The sequence below is a fragment of the Lampetra planeri genome, chromosome 2, assembly GCF_965212315.1.
Source record: "Lampetra planeri chromosome 2, kcLamPlan1.2.h2, whole genome shotgun sequence".
Taxonomy (NCBI): domain Eukaryota; kingdom Metazoa; phylum Chordata; class Hyperoartia; order Petromyzontiformes; family Petromyzontidae; genus Lampetra; species Lampetra planeri.
Window position 1 is genome coordinate 30,325,538 of NC_136108.1, and position 21,456 is coordinate 30,346,993.

Below are 21,456 nucleotides of genomic sequence, written 5' to 3' on the forward strand. Positions count from 1 at the left end.
AAAAATCAACCCATGCGGTTTGCCCGTATTGTGGCCGAAACGTCGTGAGAATTTTATTTGATAATGTTTATTTTTATTATTTTATTATTTCCCTTCTACGTGACTTTACCGAAAGAACCAAGAAGATGAATCACTGCAGTCACGAAATCTTTAAATCGAAACAGAACAGTGTTGATTAATTTATATTAATGTGATGGGATGTGGTTACCTGAAAATTGGCAGTTCACCAGCCTTTGCTGAAGCAAGCCTGAACCCTGCTGATGAGACACTGAATCTCGAAACCGGTGCATGAAGTTATTCTTGCCTTGAATCATTGTTGCTGAAATGACGCGCTTCCAGAAAGCCGTGCGGCTGATGGGTTGTGGAATAATTAATTGAATATCTATGCGGAGAAACGAATATGCGAAGGAGACATTGCTTATTTTGTTATTTATATTTTCCCTACAACGATGCCAATTATTATTCTTAACACGTGAAGGGGGTTTGCAACTACTGTAATACGATTGATAATTTTTTTTTGGGTCAGATGACGTAAGTCTAATTGTTGTGTCGTGCACTCTCCTCCATCCGACACAGCCAATTCAAAAAGTTGTCATGTGATGCACAAACGTGCCAATTAATGCTTCTGCAGCACCACCGATTTTATTGGAGAAGCAAAACGCAACATTGCTTGGTGTAATGATGCTGTTTGTGATGAATGACGCCAACGACCACTGTATTTTGAGTTATGCTTGAATTGCATTGAGTGCTACGCCTCCTAGCGAACAAGGCGCAGCATCGCATCAAACGTATCGAGCGGTCCCGCATGATTGGTGGAGGACAAACCCGAACGAGGGCTTTAAGGGGCTGTCCATAAATGACGTCACGCACCTGGGCGGGGGGGGGGGTCAGACATTTGTGACGATGTGTGACGTGGGGGGGTGAGAAATGTGACGTTACATCAAAATGCGCAACCTTAAATAAATATAGACAACACGTTCTACTTATCTTCTTGGTTCTTTCGGTAAAGTCACGTAGAAGGGAAGTAATAAAATAATAAAAATAAAACATAATAAAACAATTCTCACGACGTTTCGGCCACAACGCAAGTAGCCGTCCTCAGGTGAAAACCAGGTCTGTCGAGGCGACAGCGTCTGAATGAAACAGCACACGTGCTTGGAGCATGTATATAAGCTGTACTAATCACATACCTGCATTTCCCATAAATATGCTAAATTCCTCTTGATATGCATATTCTTTCCCCCCCCTTCCAACCCAGCTTATATACATGCTCCAAAGCACGTGTGCTGTTTCATTCAGATGCTGTCGCCTCGACAGACCTGGTTTTCACCTGAGGACGGCTACTTGCGTTGTGGCCGAAACGTCGTGAGAATTGTTTTATTATGTTTTATTTTTATTATTTTATTACTTCCCTTCTACGTGAGTCTACCGAAAGAACCAAGAAGATGAATCCCTGCAGTCACGAAAGCTTTAAATGTTTTCGCCTACAACATCAGCGCCACATTAAATACGCACTACAATGACAATAGTTTAAAGCGATTTGAAGCATATTTAATTTTGGGGGGGGGGCAGAGCTTTGTGACGTCATATTTGAGTGGGGGGTCTGACTTTTTGTGACGCCGTGTGAAGGGGGGGGTTTGACCCCCCCCCCCAGGTGCGTGACGTCATTTATGGACGGCCCCTAACGAGGATTTCACCAAATCCATAAACCGGACTAAAATGCCGGCTCTTTATTCACAGTAATCACAGTAAAATTGTGTTGTACTAACCCTGTTAACGTAGAACGTTGGGCTATAACGTTGGGCAAAAATGTTGGACCAACCACATACCAAAATTGGCCCAACGTTGGATGTCTTTATTGACATTTTCACGGTCGATTTGTGTTCCAGCAAGATACGCACGCCATAATACAGTTTTTTTGTATTAGATCGTGTAAATATAAATGTTTTATTAAACCCGCCACCGCCGACACATTTATATTTACGCGATTTAACCCAAAAAAACTTGTATTATGGATGATATTGGTCGCGAAAGTCTACATGTTAAACATACGCACGCCTATTCTTGGTTCTTTCGGTAAAGTCACGTAGAAGGGAAAAAAACAATTCTCACGACGTTACGATTGCAACACAAGCAATCATCATCAGGTGTGAAAATCATCATCTTGCTGTGAACATTTTCTTGCTGTGGTTTTCACACCTGATGATGATTGCTTGTGTTGCAATCGAAACGTCGTGAGAATTGTATTGTTTTATATTTTTATTATTTTATTGTTTTTCCCTTCTACCTGACTTTACCGAAAGAACCAAGAATATGAATCCCTGCAGTCACGAAAGCTTTAAATCGAAATACGCACGCCTGTGTGAATAGTCTACTGGATACAAGGCGTCTTGGATACATTGCAACAGCATTTCAGTTTTATCGACTAGTTTTCTGGCCACATTCTTTTTGACAAGAGATTAACACACAGATAGCCCGCCTTGTTGCCACACACCTAGCCCGCAAGATACATCACCCACCACACACAGCCCTTCTCACACACGAGGCAGGGCACTGTAAAAGGACATCCAGGCGAGCCACAATTGCACTCTCGTTGCGTCTCTATGGCGACATGGTACAAAAAAGGAAGCGTGTCCTTGACTCATTGATCAAAATCGATTTTCCAATTCAAGACGTGCATCGCTATCGCTGATATTACACTGAGCTGCGCAGGCGAGAGCTTTACGCGACTTGGATTGATTGAATTGATTCTCGGGAGAATCAATTCAATGTTACGGCAGGCAAACCTGGAGAAACTCCGATCGGCGGCGTGTAATATTATTTAGTTTTTAGAGGGGACGATTTTTCGCAACAAATGCGTGATGTGGCAGTGAGGAAGGAAGGGATGGCGAGGTTTGGCGCATCAAAGGCATTGACCATCGTGACCCTCTTGACTTTGACTCGATTAGTAAGGTGGCTATGTCACGCGGTGCGAGGGGGAAGTGTGGTCGGAACAATGCACGCCCGACCGTCTCCCCCCATTGAGGGTGTTCACGATCTCACAGTCACCGGTTTTCTCCAACACCAAACAAACGAGAAAACAAAAATCGCCAAATAAATGGCAAAACTGCCGAAAGCAAAACCCTCTTTACAACGAGTCTCGAGATGCCAGCGAGACTCTCCAGAGTAAACGATGATGAGGATGATGATTATGAATAACTGACGACGACGGCGATTGTGGCGATTATTCGATGATGATGATGACGATAATCATTTGACAATGGTAATGATTTGATTTCACCTAACATTACGATCCCATGACCGCCATGACAAGGATTCGTATTAATTTACCATGATTATAATAATGATCCAATTATTATTATTCATACTTGACCACGATGGTTATTATGATAATTCGTTGATGATTGCAATCCATTTAAGAACGTTCATGATTTGTATGAATGATGGTATTGATGATGATAGCGACGATGGTGATGCTTGTTTATATAACGATAAAAAGTTGTTGGTTATCCATTGACAACGACGACGATGATGGGGGATGATGTTAAATTATTAACCCACAACGACGATTTCAGACCGGCAGTCTTAAAAAAAATAATCACACGAATTTGCGACCTCTTCGAACGGCGAACATCAACGCATGTCTTTTCTCAGCAGTGAGCTCACAACAAAGCTGCCCTTCAACCACCTGCTCCCTCCACCACGTCCTCCATCTCCAGCGAGTCCCGTGCAGGTTAGGTCTGGCTCGGAGCAGTCACACACGCTCTCTGCCCGGTCACAACAGACCACACCGGTCCCAAACCACCTCGGGCCTCCCGGTACCTGTCACCCTATAGAGACACACACAGGGGATAGAGGGTGGGGGGGGGTTCTGGGTGGTGGGGGGAGGTGTGGGTAAGTAGATGTGGGTTTCGGGCACGGGGTGGCTTTATAAGCTGGAAGATCACCGATCCGCTGTCTAGATGGTGAGTGCGAAGGTCGAGTAATTGAAGTCAGCACCATCATCTATCTGCCTGGAGTCTCCCTGGCTGTCCGTCCTCTGTCGAGACCGATGATGGACACGAGCCATTCGCGCGACTAGGACCGCTACTCGCGGTGGGGTGTAGTGTGGAGGGGAGCGGACAGAACCTGGGGGACACTCCTGCAACTTGCCGTTCGGTTACCTGCCCCCTGCCTCGCACAGGTGTGTAGCGATACGCGAGTCGGGTCGGACGACCACCGGCTACATTGTGTGATATGCATGCGAATAGATGGACACACGTAGATGCACACAGAGACGCGCTTAGAAACAGACACATTGCGATATAAACACACACACGCACATAGCTGTGAGACGAGATAGCTGTGGGAGAGGGGATCGGAGGATAAAGAGGAGGATGAGGAGATGAGGGGTGTGTGTGTGTGAATGTCGTGTAGTTCCTGCTCTGGCACTGTTCCTAAGGTCTACAGCAAAGTCCAGTGGCGTTTCACTCGAAATCAGTAAATTAATAATGACCATCGTGCTGCCGTTGTGTGAGGGTTATCGCCGCTGGCCTCGCAATCCACAATTTGGGTGCTTGGATTCTATCTCCCGTCGCGGCAGTTTAAACAATGAGCAGATCCTTAATACCCGATCCGACCCGCCGCTGTCCACCAAATGAGTGTTAATGGGCACGGTAAGTTACTCCTTGATCGGCAGGCAGTGTGGTGGGGTAGAGCGTGGATAGTGCCGCCTCTTGCGCCGTGGTGGCAAGATGTGAACTACCTCTCCTGGTATACAGGAGGTCGTGGGATCGATCCTGACCCTGACGCCTAGAAATTTGGAGTTTGAATGTCGATTTACACGTGGTCGCGTGGACTTTTCTCCGGGTCCTCCGGTTTGCCCCTCCACATTTAGAAACATGCGTTTCGCATATTTGGCTGATATAAATTTCCGCGTAAGAAAACCACTTCGTTAGGCTATCATAGTTTCGTTTTAATAGTTCTCTTCCAAGAGGTCTGGCCAGCGTGGAAGCGTAGGCCAATTCCCCTCCAGTGGGAATCTCTCTCCCTAGAGCTCCCTCTAGTGGAGTCCCTTCCAACAACAATGGTGTGAGTGAGTCATTGCAGGTCTGTACCTTTGTGATGAGCATCGCCAGATCGAAGTGGATGCCACTCCTCTACTGCTTCTAAAATTCTTTGACCACTGCCTTTCCCCTCTGCCAGCATAACTGCCATCGCCAATCACGCACTACTTACCTGCGACTGCTCTCAAAGTCTGGTCCGACACCATCGTTATTATTTAGCCTACAGTTGACTACAACAACGGCGATGCTAGACGCCATGGAAGCCACGTCCAGCTACAATTCAGCGACACGGAGACGGGGTTTATGGATCAAGTAGAGATGGGGTAGTGCATCTGGTTCGGAAGGTCAAACAGGGGCTTTTGCATTTGCGGTACAGCAAGTAGGTTGCGGACAGGCTCACACACTATAACGAACAATGTTTGTGTTTCACCACTGCCAGGATTTGAACCTATACCGGGGGCATGTCTGCGAGCGAGCTGTGGATCGTTTGCGCGCCGGGGGAGCCCGGCGCTCCTCAGGCATGGGAGAAACTCCAGGCGGCCACGGAGAGAGTTGGGCTCTCAGAGAACCACAAGTTCCACATCCCCGAACTCAAGGTATGGGGTGCCTCATCCACAAAGACCAATACCCCTCCCCCCGTATAGCCTTAACAGACTTTTGGGACAAGCACCTATTAAGGGCGGCACGGCCAGCACCACTCCCGGTCAATTTTGTCTCCCGAGTAGCGATGTTTACACACCGCACTAGGTACGTATTTGAAGCTAAGTCGACATAGGAAAATCACAAACACAATGACACATAATGGCACAGACACACACTGACACAATGAATCACACGCTGACACACAAACGCAATGACACTCAATGAGACACACGCACTGACACAATGGCACATTGACACAATGATTCACACGCTGACACAATGACACACACGTTGACACACAAACACAACGATACACAATGACACACGTGCACTGACATATCGATTTACAATGACACACAGATACATTAACAATGACACATTGGTTGCTGATACTGCGTTGGCAGTGGTGCACAGGCACAAATAAAAACAAACTCAACACGTTTGTCAATTACACTGCCGCAAGAGAGAAACATATAATTGGTGACGTTTCGGTCAACAACCCTTCTTTATAGCACTAAATAGGTGACGTTTCGGGTAATTACTATTTTTATAGCACATCATTCGATGTACGTGCTTTGAAGAAGGGTCATTGCGCGAAACGTCACCTATCATATATTTATCCTTTTTCAGGCCACACACACGCAGTGTCACGGACGAACGTGTTGAGTTTTGTTGCACTGACAATGACACACTCCCTCCCTCACACGTTGACAACGACACAGACAAATATCGCCACTGACACAATGAGACGACGACACAACACGATGACACGCGACACGTGTCCCCCGCGACCTTGGCCCGCCAGTCCCCTCCCGTTGGGGGCCGGGCCGCTCCGGTTATTTTCGCAGCTGATCGGGATATTAACCCCCCCCACTTCTCCAACTCACACTCACCCCCCACCCACCCACCTACCCCACCACCACCCCACCCCAGCACCCGCCTGGTGCGGTGTGGTGCGGACCGGTTGCCAGTGTTGTGTATACAGCACGGGGCCCGCTGGCGTGTACCACTGTCACTTTAGAGGGCAAATGACTCCACCTCTTCCTCCTCCTCCTCTCGACAAGTCCCGATATAGGGGTCGACGTGACGGGAGACTCGGGAGGGTCGTGTATTGGCTCTGGCATCGACACTGAGCCACGATGAGCCCGCACCGATGGCATGGATGCTGGGTTCGGTTTGCAAGCGACCCGTGAATGAACCTAGACGGTTGTTAAGTAAGAGAGAATTGCCAACCATGCCAATCAATGTAGCAGTACCCTCCTTCACAAACAAAAAAGGATTGAGATTTAGTGATGGCTGATTTGCATGAATTGATATTATGATTTCTGCTTGATGGTAACCAATTAGTACATACATACAAATACAAATACAAAGATCCCCCGTATAGCCTTAACAGACTGTAGGGGCAAGTGCTGTTAGCGAGCACCTATAAAGGCCGGCACGGCACACGAGGGGGTGGGTAGGCCAACACCACGCCCGGCCGCCTTTGTCTAATGAAAATGAATGCCAATAATTTATAGAGGATATCCTGACTGAGTCTCTGCTATTTTGTGATGTTTGGTAAATCCATTAATGTGTGCTTAGAATGTGCGAGGAAACCGGCGTACCATGTGAACACCCATCACGTGACGCGCAAAACTTCGTACATATAGAGTAAATACATTGTATGTATGTATCAATGTACTGCCATCTCCTTCGCAGCCCACGTGAGCTCACACCATTCTCGTGTGAATAATACATGTACATACAGCCTTCGTTTGGTCAATCCACTGCTAGATGAGTGCCGTGCTGGTTGTAAGGCGTTATTTGACCATACTTCACCACGCTGCTCAGTGCGGGTCGGTGACGGCGGTGAGCATCGTCGTGAGAGCACGCGGAACGGTCAGACGGATGGTTGATGGAACAATCTCCAACGTGATTCACTGACCTCCCTGGGGCCCCCTACCACACCCCATGCCGCACACAGGTGGGGACGCTCGACTCGCTGGTCAGTATGTCTGATGACCTCGTCAAACTGGACACATTCGTGGAGGGGTAAGTGGTGTGTGTGGACGAGTGTGTGCGCGAGTGTGTGTTTGGGGAGCGGTGGTGTAGTGGTTAGCGCGCTGCGCGACGAACCCGGCGACCCGGGTTCGATTCCCGCTCACGACCAACACCGGTGACGATTATCTGAACCGGTCCTGAGCCTCCCCTAGGTCGACTCAGCCTCAAATGAGTACCTGGTGCGGTGTTTAAACATCGTCACTGGGGCGACAAAGGCGGCGTGGTGTTGGCCACCCACCCCCTCGTGTGCCGTGCCGGCCTTCGTAGGTGCTCGTTAACTACACTTGCCCCAACATTCTGTTAAGGCTATACGGAGGATCGTTGTCTTTGTTTCGTGGCACATGGTTGGGGAGCGGTAGCATAGTAGTTAGCGTGTTGCGCTACGAACCCTGCGGACCGGTGTTCGATTTCCGCTCATGGTGGCAGTTCGAGGGCTGTCAAGGGCAAGTGGTGGGGAGACAGAAGGACAGATCGTAGCAGGAGACGCAGACATCAAGATGCCAATCCTGAATATTTTCGACTTGAAATAAATATCTTGAGACTCATCGATGCTTATTCTGGATGAAGGGGATTATTATTAGGATTGTAATTGTTGTTATTAATTATGAAACGAACTAGCCAATAAGTGAACGAATGCGTGAATTAATTGGTCTGGCGTTTTGATGTCCGTACAGCGTCGTTCGCAAGATCACACAGAACATGGTGGACGTCTTGGAGGACGCGCGTGACAAGGCACGGGAGAACCTGGTGGCTAACGGGGGTACGGCGCCGATTAACGGGTTTGGGGAGCGGTAGCTGAGCAAGGACGCTGTATATATCAGTTCGGATTCGAGGATAAACACGATTTTGTGTGGCCGTTAGACGGCACGTGTGGAGCGTCGGATAAACTGGAATTTCGTGAGCAGGTGGCCTGATAAAGGTGGCCCATGTGTGTAAGATAAAAGGAACGGCGTGTGGCGGATGGAACAAAGACAGTCAATCATCGCGCACTTTCAGATGCACTTCTGCGGCCGTCTGGAATGCTCTTCCTTCCAATATTAGGAAGCCATTTTAAACATAGATTTAAACCTTTTCTTCTTTAGAACTGCTTTTTTGTGTTTAGTTTGTCCGCCTTCCCCCGCACCTCCGATAGCATGCTTGGCTACATACGGTGCAAAACAAGTTCAACATACATACATCATTGGGAGGTTGAGGTCAGGGCCGACTCATATATCTGCGTGGTGCAGCTACAGTGACCAGGTTATGACGGAGTCATCTCTCGATTCGCCCATCGTGGTCTGGTCACGCTGCCTGCCCACGTGGACAAGCATCACCGGCCCTGCCCAGCCTCCTCATCATCACTCATCATCAATGATAATCATTATCGTCATCATAGCATCGTAATAAAATAAAGAATCCATCACTCGTCATGAATAAACATCAATTATAATCATTGATCATCAACCAATCATATACAAATCATCATCAAATCATAATCGGCAGCAATCATTGTCATCATCAACAGCAGAAGAATCATCATGAGCAGATGAAGCATCATCAGTAGTAGCACCAGCAGAAACATCGCCATTATCATCAGCAGCAGCAGGAGCCTCCGCCAGGTCGCCTCAGCCTTAAATTAGAAGCTTATGCGGTGTGTGAATATGAGTACTGGGGAGATAAAGGCGGATAGGCGTGGTATTGGCCATTATTACCCCCTCGTGCGCGGTTTGGCTTTCAATAGGTGTTCGCTAACAGTCTGTGCGGCTGTATGGGAAGCTTTGTCTTTATTTTTTGCTGTATCAGTCATAGAGGAAGCAATGGTGCAGTGGTAAGCGCGCTGCACTACGAACCCGGGTGCTCAAGTTCTATTCCCGCTCACGACCTCTTCAGTGACGAATATTTGAACCGGTCTTGGGTCTTCGCTAGGTTGACTCAGCCTTAAACGATTAGCTATTTTGTGGTCTCGGCATCGGCACTGGAAAGACAAAGGTAATCGGGCGTAGTACCCGCCAAACCGTCCCCTCGTATGCCATCGGGTGCTGGCAAAGTGCACTTGCGCAATAGGTTGTATGGAAATATGTCATATATTTGTCTTTGTATATGTGCTCACTATTTGAACTCTTGACCTCAGCTGACCCAATGACCTACGTAACCAAGTTCCAGTGGGACATGGCTCGCTATTCGGTGCGGCAGCCACTGCAGGCCGTGTCAGATGTCATTGCTAAGGTACTTGACGCACGCACACACACCCACACCGTATACGCACGCATACACAAATACACAGATTGCCCGTATCGCTTTTAACAGACTATTGGGGCAAATACTGTTAGCGAGTAGCACCTATGAAGAATACGGTTCACGAGGGGGTGGGTAGTCAGCACAACGCCCGGCCGCCTTTGTCTCCGTAGTGGTGACGTTTAGCCATCGCACCAGGTTTAGGACAAGAGTCTGTCACAGGCAGAGGAGACGAGGAAATGAGGGATGGAGTTGGCAGCACGCGTAGCTGGGGGGGAAGGGCTCCAGACAATGGGGGCAGCAACAGAGAGAGAGAGTGACCTCCCTCATATTGATTGAAGTAAAATCGTCATTTACTTGTCCAGGAAAGCCTCGCAGAGTCTCAATACTTTTTTTCAGGAGGGTCCTGCTGCATTGGAATGTTTGACCAGTTCCCCCTAGCCCCCCCCCCCTCTCTCCCCCCCCCCCCTTGCTCCTCCCCCCCTTTTTTACCTATATAACCTATTTTTTTTATAACCTCTTGCCACGGCAGCTCTCTCGCCCACTGCATTGGAATTGTTGCTGCATTGGCATTGCTGTTACATTGGCATTGTTACTGCATTGGCATTGCTGTTACATTGGCATTGTTACTGCATTGGCATTGTTGCTGCATTGGCATTGTTGCTGCATTGGCATTGTTGCTGCATTGGAATTGCTGTTACATTGGCATCGTTGCTGCATTGACATTGTTGCTGCATTGGCACTCGTGCACCGCCCATGCTCCTGGTGCTGCTGATACACTTGGGCTACGCCCATCGCCAAACCTTTATAAACAGTTTGCCTTTAGAGGCAGACTCCTTTGCCTGATGACGACCGCTTGTGTAGTGATTTATTTGCTGCATGTTGAGGGAAACCGGACTTCTAGGAGAAATGTCCACATGGGTGTGGGGGCGAAGGGTGGGGGGGGGGGGAAAGGTGGGCGGGTCTATAGAACAACAACCGCTGACTTTCTCCACAAAGTGGTACTTATTTTAGCGACCCCGGGAAGGATGATGGGCTGAGTTAACCCCCACGAACCAGATCATTGAACTCGTTCATCTGGCCGTAGCCGGGCGGCAGGAACTGGGAGCTGCGTTAATTTCATCGCTGTTCAAGGGCTTCTCGGCCCGTGAGGTGGATGATGGTTAGACACTTGACGAGCAAAGCCGTGTCTCGCCCAGCAAGTGTCGCAGATCGACTCCGACCTCAAGAGCCGCGCCTCGGCGTACAACGCGCTCAAGAGCGGCCTGCAAATCATCGAGCGCAGAGCCACGTGAGTCTGCCGTCCGCACGCGTGGAGCACACGTGGAGCACAACGTGTGCGCCCTTACAAAACACGCGCATATCCCTCTCCTTATTTGAGCACCACCTTAAAGGCCCGCCGGCTTTCCGCCCTACCCCCCCCTGTTCCCACCACCAAAACGCCAAGCGGCCAGCAACAACCAGCGAGTGCCACTGAATGCGTAATAGATACGAGTGAACACGTTTCTGGGTTTGATCAAGGTTGTTGGGTATGAGGGCGTGAGAGAATAGACGATGGTTTGCAAAGTGGAGCGGTGCGAGGTGAAGAAGTGGAAAGGAAAGCCCTGTAGCCTGCAGTGTGGTGAGTGAGTGAGTGAGGGAGCGAGTGTGTGGCGACGTGCAGTGTGGTGGCGGAGCAGTGTAAATGAGAGGAGACAGTATGGGAGGAGGAATCACTGAGTGAAGTTCACGGCAACAGCAATTGTGGTGGTGGTGGTAGTAGTAGCGATGAAAGAGTGACAGGGAGGCGACTGGCTGCTGGCGCGTGAGTGACGGGAGTTCATCGGGGAGGTTTGGTTGAAGGCAGATAGCGTAGGGACGTTTACACACACATACCAGTTTGCCTAATCCTATGCCTGTCCACCCGTACAAAAATAAAGACAAAGATCTCCCATATAGCCTCAACAGAAATTGGGACAAGTGCTGTTAGCGAGCATCTACGAAGGCCAGCATGGCACACAAGGGGGTGGGTGGCCAGCACCACCCCCGGCCGCCTTTGTCTTCCCAGTGCCAATGTTTATACACACCATGTACTCATTTGAGGCTGAGTCGACCTACCCATACACACACCAGCACACCTTCACATTCTTACACTTGTATAGACGTGCACGAGCAGAGTACACGTACTATAAACACCTTCACCTGTGCATCTAAGTATGCATCTCTACACCTCCACGTAAAATTATAATTGAATGAAGCTGATGCTGATAATACCACTGCTGTGCATGATGATTAGATGTTGCTGCTGATGATAATATTGCTGCTGCTGCTACTGGTGATGCTTCTGCCGCTGCTCCTGCTGGTGCTGATTATTCTGCAACCGCCGCTGTTGTTGATGGTTCTGCTGCTGCTGCCCCACAGTGGCAGTCTGATGACGCGGAGTCTCTCTGACATCGTCAAAAAGGACGACTTTGTTCTGGACTCGGAGTACCTTATCACCCTGCTGGTTATTGTGCCCAAGTGAGTCCTCACCACGTCACCGTTATCAACTTCATCATCATCGTGGTGGTTCCATAACAAATCCTCCTGGAGAACTCCCACCTTCAGGAGATGGTGGGGTGGTGCGTTGGGGGGTGCACATGTTCAACCCCGCTGGACGCACAGCGCCAGCCATAAATAGGGCTGAATGATTAATCGATTTCAAATCGAAATCGCAATTTGAAACAATGAGATTAGCAAATAGTGAAAGCTGCGATTTTTTGCAATTTGAAAAGTCATATTACTTTCTTATTGGAATTGTTTTATTATTTTTATTATTATTACTTTATTTATTTAACTTAACAATTGTTCTATGTTTGATTGTTCTATTTCAATTAAACCATTTAAATAAATATATGTTGGAAGAAATTCATATATTTTAAGTTCTCATCCTTGCATTAGAATATATAGAGCAATTCATATTTTTACGCGATCGAACTCAAACTCCTCTTATTATGGATACTATCATTGTTGTCGTTTGATTTGTGTGTGCGTGTGTGTGCAAGTGATAATAACGAGGCCATTAATTTACCCGGGAAAGCCCGAGTCTCAAGACTCTCGTTTATTTGAGCAGGTTTCTCTGCAAGACTCTATTCTATACAGACGGGAACAGGTGGATTCCACATTTTTTGGTTATACTGGCTCCTGCTGGCAAGCCAGAGAATTATGTCACATCCTCGACGCCAACGGGAAGGTAGTTTCGCAACGTTTGAGCGATCTACCAAGCCTCGCTGCCTCCTCAGAATGCTGAAATTCAAGCCCACGTGCTTTGCCACGGGATAAGGAGGATAACGTGACGGTGCAATGCGGTCGAATGGTGCGCAATATTTATGATGCATTGCGGCATTATGAGACCATTAGGGATGGGGATGAATTCTTGGATGGCTTCATCTAGCAATGGAGAGACCATGGCTGATTGATGATAATGATGTGTATGTATATGTGGGTGTGTTGTGTGCTGTGTACCACAGGCCGAACATTGGAGACTGGAACAAATGCTACGAGACTCTGTCTGAAATGGTTGTCCCACGGTCGAGCAGGTAGGATGCAGAACTTTGATCACAAAATCCCAATCCCGATACAACACGATTTGAATGTATACAATTATATACAACCATCAGAAGCAGCAGCGTCATAATTTGTATTATTAGTAACAACAGCAGAATCGCTTTAATCATTTTGACTCAACCCCCAAGTTTCAAACAATACGAAGAAATGCGTATCCTGCAAAAATACCATAATCATTTCCTCAAGAAGTGCATTGTGGTCTTCTTGTCTTAGGTGACTACAGAATGCATTATTGGTGTTTTGGTTTGAAATTCATGGTCTTGAAGTCAGCACTATTATTCTGTCATGATGAATTTTTCTCATAATTTACAAACTTGACTCTTGTTAGCATTTAGCCATGCTAATTGGCACCCATAGTGCAGAAGTGGAGACTTCATATACAGTGTATGGTTCCCAGAGGTACACCAGAAGTACACCAGCAGTGATTACCGGTGGCTATACTGCACCGATGAGGTCTAATAATGATGGAACTGGTCCACAGTTTTCAATCACCACACTACCGCTGCTGCTACTGGTGCTGTCAGTCGCGCACATTTGCTCAAGTTTATTTTGATGGTGACCATACCAAAGACAAGAGCACCACAATGCACTTCTTCAGGAACTGCTGATTGTTTTCACATCCTGTCGTAAAATATGTTTTGTGCACGTTTCTGTGCTGTTTTTGTTCAACGCTTTTTTTTTCCTGCACTATTTTGTTCTGTTATGATGGGTTGCCCTCGCCATTTCCAGATTTGATCAAATCCCAGCGAATATCCACGAACCCAATATCTCTAGAGTCTAGAGGAGGGGTAGGCATCCAAAACTGGCATCTCCCGAGCCGCATGCGGATCTTTCATCCACCACACGCGGCTCTGTGAAAGGGGCGTGACGCAGAACTACTATCACAGTAGCAAAGAATAATACATGTCGCCCGTGCTGTGCAGAAAATTGGCAATATATATACACTTATATATATTTAGTTCTTTGCCTGACTCATACGTACTTTTTGGCTCTTGGTCTGTTACAGGTTGGCCTCCCCTGATCTAGAATCCTAGATCACAGGCGGGCATCAGCCACTAGAGGGTGCTGCTCCCACATGCTTCTATTGTCGACTATTCGCTCTCTGTTTTTTTCGACCCGCTGCCAGGATCGTGTTTGAGGACCCAGAAGGCTACATGTGCACTGTGACGCTGCTGCAAAAAGCTGTGGAGGATTTCAAGCTAGAAGCCCGGCGGAACAAGTACAGTTTGATAGCGTGAACACGACCTGCAAAAAATATCAACGCGATACGGATTCGTAGTGCGCACGGCTGTGGCCGCATCTCGATACGGTGGCGAGATGTTCACAACCCTCGCCTGGTATTCAGGTCGTGGGTTCGATCCCGACCCTGACTCCTGCTGTATATTTGGAGTTTGCATGTGCTGCCCGTGGTCGCGTGGATTTTTCTCAAAAGTCCAGACACAAACCCACTTGCTGTACTACCACCTCCAGGTAAATACTTGCCCAATCAGATTAATAACATGAAAATTATATGTAATAAATTGGACAGCTGTCTGCCCAATAATTCAATAGACCATGCTAATCTATGGATTTATGAGTTTGCTTGGGTTGGCTGCTAATTTCGCGAACTTTTGGCCCCAGGTTCATGGTGCGCGAATTCCAGTACAACGAGGAGGCGCTAAAGGCAGACAAAGAGGAGATAAACAGACTCATCACGGACAAGAAGAAACAGTTTGTACGATGCACTCATCACAAACACGAGTATCACCGTTACCACGACTGTCATCATCATCATCAGCGGCACCATTTTTTACAATCTACGTTATAATGAAGATCGTCGTCAAATCATATTATCATCCGAAATAGAATAGATGAATTAACGTCATTGAATGTATCATCATAATCATCGTGAGCATTGCCACATGAAGCAACAACAGCAAAATCATAATCCGGTTTGTTATTACTTCTATAATTAGCAGCCATTATGAGCTTAAAGAAGTTAGCAATTATCATTGTTATCATCTTCAGGCGGCATCATCATCAAATCCACCATCATGGTCATTATCAGTGTCATCAATATAAACATCATGAAAGCCATCATCATAAGGATCCTTTGGTATTGTATGTCATTTAAAAAAATCATATACTGTCATACCATGAGTTTCATCATCAGCATCAGCTGCCAAATCCGTCCAGTGCCAGACTGTTGCCTCAATGAGCCCACTGCTGGTTTGAAGTAAAGGCCACTGACAAACTGGCTGATTTAGTAAATGACCGACTGGCCCATTGCTCGACCAACTGATGAACAGACCAATCAATTGACCGACCGACTGGCTAACCAAATGGCCAAGTGACTGGTTGACTGACAGCTGATGTACCGACTGACCAAATAATGACCCAACGACTATCTGATGGGCCAATTGCCAGACTGACGGATTGACTGATTCACTCTCCAAATGACCCACCGATAATGCGACTGACTCACTGCCGATTGACCTGCTGACCCACTGTTACGTGTGTGTTGCAGGGCCCTATGGTGCGCTGGCTGCAGGTGAACTTTAGCGAGGCGTTTGTGGCGTGGATCCACCTGAAGGCATTGCGCGTGTTCGTGGAGAGCGTACTCAGGTGAAGACCAATGCTGCAGTGAGAAATACCGAGGATCAAACGCAAAAAATATATTAATGTATTAATACTTGTTAGCTGGGGAAGTCTCAGCCCCACGATGGCGAGATGTTAACTACTATCGCCTCTTATACAGGAGTTCGTAGGTTCCATCCCGACTCTGACGCCTGTATATTTGAAGTTTGCATGTTCTCCCCGTGGTCGCGTAGATTTTTTTCCGGGTCCTCCGGTTTTTCCCTCTACATTTAGAAAGACGCGTTGAGAGTATTGGGCTGCTTTCAATGTCCACATGATAAGCTACTTCGTTGAGATATTATTTGTGGTCAGGTCGCTTCTGAAAAAGAGTGATATACTCAGTGGACCTTACCTGGTAAAATAAAAAATAGTTTAGTTTAGAGTCTCAACTCTTCTTTAGGAGGGTCCCACCAAGTTTTCGCAGGAAGGGGCAATTTTGCTATATTGTATTTACATGTGACGAACGCTCTTGACAGTGCACGCAATAATTGTGTGCCCCGAGTGTTGATAAAGGCTTATTAGAGTGACTTTAGAAGCGTTTCCCGTGTTATCTTCTGGAGCAATTCTGACACACGGCGGTGCACTGCTTGCTGTGGGAATTCCAAATAGAAATGTTCTTCTCATCACGTGACACCTACAGCACAATTTCAATATAATTGGGAAGACATTACCAAGCCCTCAGCGGACATAACATGGACATAACGATGATAAGGGAGATGAAACATTGGTCTAACCTGGGCATTGATCGGCGTCCCATTATGTATGGACCAGTCGTAGATTCAACTGCTATAGCTATGGAATGATTGTTGAACTGCTTAGACATGTTCGAATTGTGAAGCAGAGGTCGCAAACGGGGTTTGATTCCTTACCCGTACCTGTACCCGGCCGCACCAGGGTCGCAAACGGCTACCCGTACCTGGCCGGGTACGGGTAGCCGGGTATCGGGTAGGGTACGGGTATCGGGAACCCGATTGCGACCTCTGTTGTGAAGGAGTCAGAGGATATATCTAGCAGTGCCTCCTGGCCATGTCTCTTTATATGGGTCGACTCACTATAATGAAGATTCTTAATGGTTGTGAGCACAGTGCTCAGGAGTCTAAAGACGAAACTGACAATTCAGAACCATGGCTTCCATATGGCACCACGGACCTTCACCAGGTTAACAAAGCAAAGATGTAGGTCTTGTTGAAATTCCCTACACATCTGCAGTAGACGGACAGACAATATTGAATCTGTGCAGGACTGCTCCTGACTGAAACTACAATGGGACTCCACAAGCTTCTCTTGAATGTGCCTGGCAAGACAATGTCAAATCATACTTGTCAGGCGGTCCTATCCTGACACGGTAAGCAGGTAGATGCCCAGATAATTGCACTAAATCACAACTCCCACTTCGTGCGTGTACGTTACCCGCTTACCCGCCCTAGGTATGGGCTCCCTGTCAACTTCCAGGCGGCACTGCTGAAGCCACGCAAGAACCAAAAGCGACTCAGAGAAGTGTTACAGCAGCTGTACAAGCACCTTGACAGTGGGGCCGGCATCTCTGTCGATGTGAGTGGCCATGCATATTCATGTCTCATTTCGAGGATCTCCATCTCCCTGGCCATGCATATTCATGTCTCAATTCCAGGATCTCTACCTACCTGCCATATGCAAGGGATGCTTCTCTGGGAAATGCTACTTAACCCGAAATTACTTCAAGAGAACTCTAATTTCCCATAGACATAATGTTATATAGAGGGGTTGCGTTCCTAGCCGAAGTTTCTGGAAAAATACATTTCTTGAGTAAATGTCATTAAGTGTTCAAAAATGGATGAGTATAGGTTCGTATACATTTTAACTCTTAATAAATGCAAATGTGTATTAATTCACATATCTACAAAGACACCATGTACAGCATACATAGACGAGTACTGTCAGTGAGTACCTGTGAAGACCAGAATGGCATACGAGGGAGCTGTCGTCTGCCCCGTGCTGATATTTTTACACTCCGTACCAGGTACACATTCAATGCTCAATTAACCTAAGGGAGGCCCAGGACTGGTTCAGATATACTATGCCACTGATGCGAGCCGTGGCCTGGAATTGAAGTCGGGTCATTGGGTTCGTAGCGCAGTGCGCTAACCACTGTTCCACACACAAAGACAAATATCCCCTGTATAGCCTTGAACAAACTGTTTAGGGAATGTGCTGTTAGCGAGCTCTGCAAACACTTGTACACTCACACATGCAGTCTACTCATATCCTCGTTAATGTATACACACATTCTTGCGTACACGCTGGCAATTGTTTACACTGCACTCACATATAAACACAACCTTACACTCACAAATGTACAGATACACACTCGGTAGTCTCACTTGCATACTACACAATCATGCTTTATCATGTATGCACACTCACGTATACTGGCTACTAACATTTACTAACGTACACACTGCTCAAATACACACTTGTACACCTACAGCACCCTCAGGTGTGTATACTCTTGTGCATTCACGTCTAATGACACCGACGACTCTATACTGGGAGCCTCTTTATACTGGTAGGAACGTCCTGGTTACAGCAGCCCACAGGGGATTATTGTGTCCGTCGTGCAGGGAGGGGCTGGGTGGGGAGGGGCTGGGTAGGGAGGGGAGGGTGGGGAGGGGCAGGGGGCTAGGTGGGGAGGGTGGGGAGGGGCTGGGTGGGGAGGGTGGGGAGGAGCTGGGTGGGGGGTGGGGATGGGTGGGGAGGGGGTGGGGCTGGGTGGGGAGGGACTGGTCACCCCGTGGTGCCCTTATAAAACTCAACGTTTAACCTACTCACGCCGGCTTGTGCCGGCCCTCAGTCGGCTATATTTGTGGAATACACCACGCCGCCGTTGACCCTGGCCATTGACCGAGCCACCCAACGTTCCTTCCAAAGACAAATATCCCCTGTATAGCCTTGAACAAACTGTTTAGGGAATGTGCTGTTAGCGAGCTCTGCAAACACTTGTACACTCACACATGCAGTCTACTCATATCCTCGTTAATGTATACACACATTCTTGCGTACACGCTGGCAATTGTTTACACTGCACTCACATATAAACACAACCTTACACTCACAAATGTACAGATACACACTCGGTAGTCTCACTTGCATACTACACAATCATGCTTTATCATGTATGCACACTCACGTATACTGGCTACTAACATTTACTAACGTACACACTGCTCAAATACACACTTGTACACCTACAGCACCCTCAGGTGTGTATACTCTTGTGCATTCACGTCTAATGACACCGACGACTCTATACTGGGAGCCTCTTTATACTGGTAGGAACGTCCTGGTTACAGCAGCCCACAGGGGATTATTGTGTCCGTCGTGCAGGGAGGGGCTGGGTGGGGAGGGGCTGGGTAGGGAGGGGAGGGTGGGGAGGGGCAGGGGGCTAGGTGGGGAGGGTGGGGAGGGGCTGGGTGGGGAGGGTGGGGAGGAGCTGGGTGGGGGGTGGGGATGGGTGGGGAGGGGGTGGGGCTGGGTGGGGAGGGACTGGTCACCCCGTGGTGCCCTTATAAAACTCAACGTTTAACCTACTCACGCCGGCTTGTGCCGGCCCTCAGTCGGCTATATTTGTGGAATACACCACGCCGCCGTTGACCCTGGCCATTGACCGAGCCACCCAACGTTCCTTCCAGCTCCCTCCGCAGGAATGTGTTTTTAATTTAAAATTTTTTTTACATACGTGACTTTACCGAAAAAACAATGAGTAGAATGCCACCCTTGGCCAAAAAAATGGGAAAAATGGAGGGGGGGGCGGGGTGAAGGCCTCCCAAGGTGGGTAATGGGGGTTTTGTTTGACCATACTTCACCATGCTGGTCAGTGTTCGTTGAAGGTTCTCAGTACTGGTTCAATGTCATTCCCCAATGTTTGCCATGGTCAGGAATTCAACTCAAGCACCGGGTACATAGGTCAGTGTGCTAACAACACTTCTCACCTCTTTGTCTTTGTATGCGGGCTTGTGTTTCCACAACAGGCGAGTATGGATCTACCAGGAATGAGCTTCAATAGCCAGGACTACTACCCATATGTGCACTTTCGTCTCGACCTTAATCTCCTCGAAAGCAAATAGGAGGAACAAGAAGTCTTCTGTTCAATCATGAACGCGGCAGAGGGAGCCACGACTTACTTTTAGGAACCTCAGGATAGTTGACCAATTCCTTATGGAGTAACCTACCTGCTGTACTACGATCTTCTGGCCAACTTGAAGGCTGTCCGAAGTCTCACTCGCGAATACACAATGTATTTAAATAAAACACTTTATTGGAGCCAATAGTTTATGCAGCAACACCGTGCTGATGACGGAGTTCGTAACCAAATCAAGGCAAGGACCCACATCAGTACCCAGTAGCACTGGCGTATGAGACAACACGTTACCGACGGGTTTCCGTGAAGTTAAAGCCGGTAGCCAAATGTCCACTGAATCATCATAAAATCAGAAGGCCAACCCGTTAATGAAATGTGTTCTAGTTTTAGCGCCTACAAAAAAAACCCCACATTTCTATACGCTTGATATCCAGAAAGTGTGTATAAAATCGTGGTTGCTAAGCATGAATCCAAACGCTGAAGAGACAGCCGAATTGACTGTTGCTGTATTGACTTTTCATTCTTTTCAGAGAAGTCAATACAGCACCAAATACTTTAGAGCACCATTTTCTGCATACAAGTAGTTTGTGAAAACATTTAATTAGTTGGTTCTCAGTTGACTTTTTTGGCTATTGAATTAAATTTAACCATTTAAGTTTTCCCCTATATCAAGTGGTATGAATTTCAGCTCTGGCCTGTGTATGAGGGTGTTGCATTTCTCAAGTGGCTAAAAAAAGAGACTTATTCCGGGAATCTCGGTTAAAAAGTGAAAATGTCTTTCCTCAACACAATCAGCACAAGAACAATGCTCAGCTCGTGGACAATAAAACATTGGCCATTTAAAATCCTGAGCTACAAAATCAATGACTTCTCACTAAAACACATTTCAGCACACACAGACACGCTATTTTTTTTGTAAACTTACGCAAATTCAATACTCATGTTACGGGTTAAAGCACCGTTTTTATAACAATTTGGGTCATTTGCGAGATATTGAAATTGTATGAAGATGTGGAACATTTACACATCTAATTCCGAGTCATGTCCGTGTCATCTTGAGTGAAATGAGGTTTAAAAAAAACTGTACATGTAAATGTTGCCCACAAACACACTTCATTGTATTCATGCAGTCACTTTTAATGATGTAAAATAAACTGTTGATGTTTCAATTATATTCCTTTAAGTTTAACAACC

General features: G+C 47.3%; 1 protein-coding gene across 1 annotated transcript; it reads left to right on the forward strand.

The window, feature by feature from the left end:
- Positions 1-3,958: 3,958 nt before the first annotated feature.
- Positions 3,959-21,431, forward strand: LOC144731483 (V-type proton ATPase subunit C 1-like). Its single transcript, XM_078612560.1, has 13 exons — positions 3,959-4,183; positions 5,485-5,641; positions 7,654-7,721; positions 8,405-8,490; positions 9,841-9,935; positions 11,144-11,235; positions 12,345-12,443; positions 13,433-13,501; positions 14,656-14,748; positions 15,150-15,243; positions 16,036-16,133; positions 17,573-17,696; positions 20,153-21,431. The coding sequence occupies exons 2-13, from the start codon at positions 5,507-5,509 to the stop codon at positions 20,246-20,248; spliced, it is 1,149 nt and encodes a 382-aa protein (XP_078468686.1). The 5' UTR covers positions 3,959-4,183; positions 5,485-5,506; the 3' UTR covers positions 20,249-21,431.
- The last annotated feature ends 25 nt before the right edge of the window (positions 21,432-21,456 follow it).

Excerpts from the sequence above, each read along its gene's own strand:
- LOC144731483 (XM_078612560.1), top strand. The coding sequence starts at position 5,507 with ATGTCTGCGAGCGAGCTGTGGATCGTTTGCGCGCCGGGGGAGCCCGGC. Across the intron at positions 5,642-7,653 it reads TCCACATCCCCGAACTCAAG|GTGGGGACGCTCGACTCGCT; the intron begins GTATGGGGTGCC and ends TGCCGCACACAG. Across the intron at positions 15,244-16,035 it reads CGGACAAGAAGAAACAGTTT|GGCCCTATGGTGCGCTGGCT; the intron begins GTACGATGCACT and ends TGTGTGTTGCAG.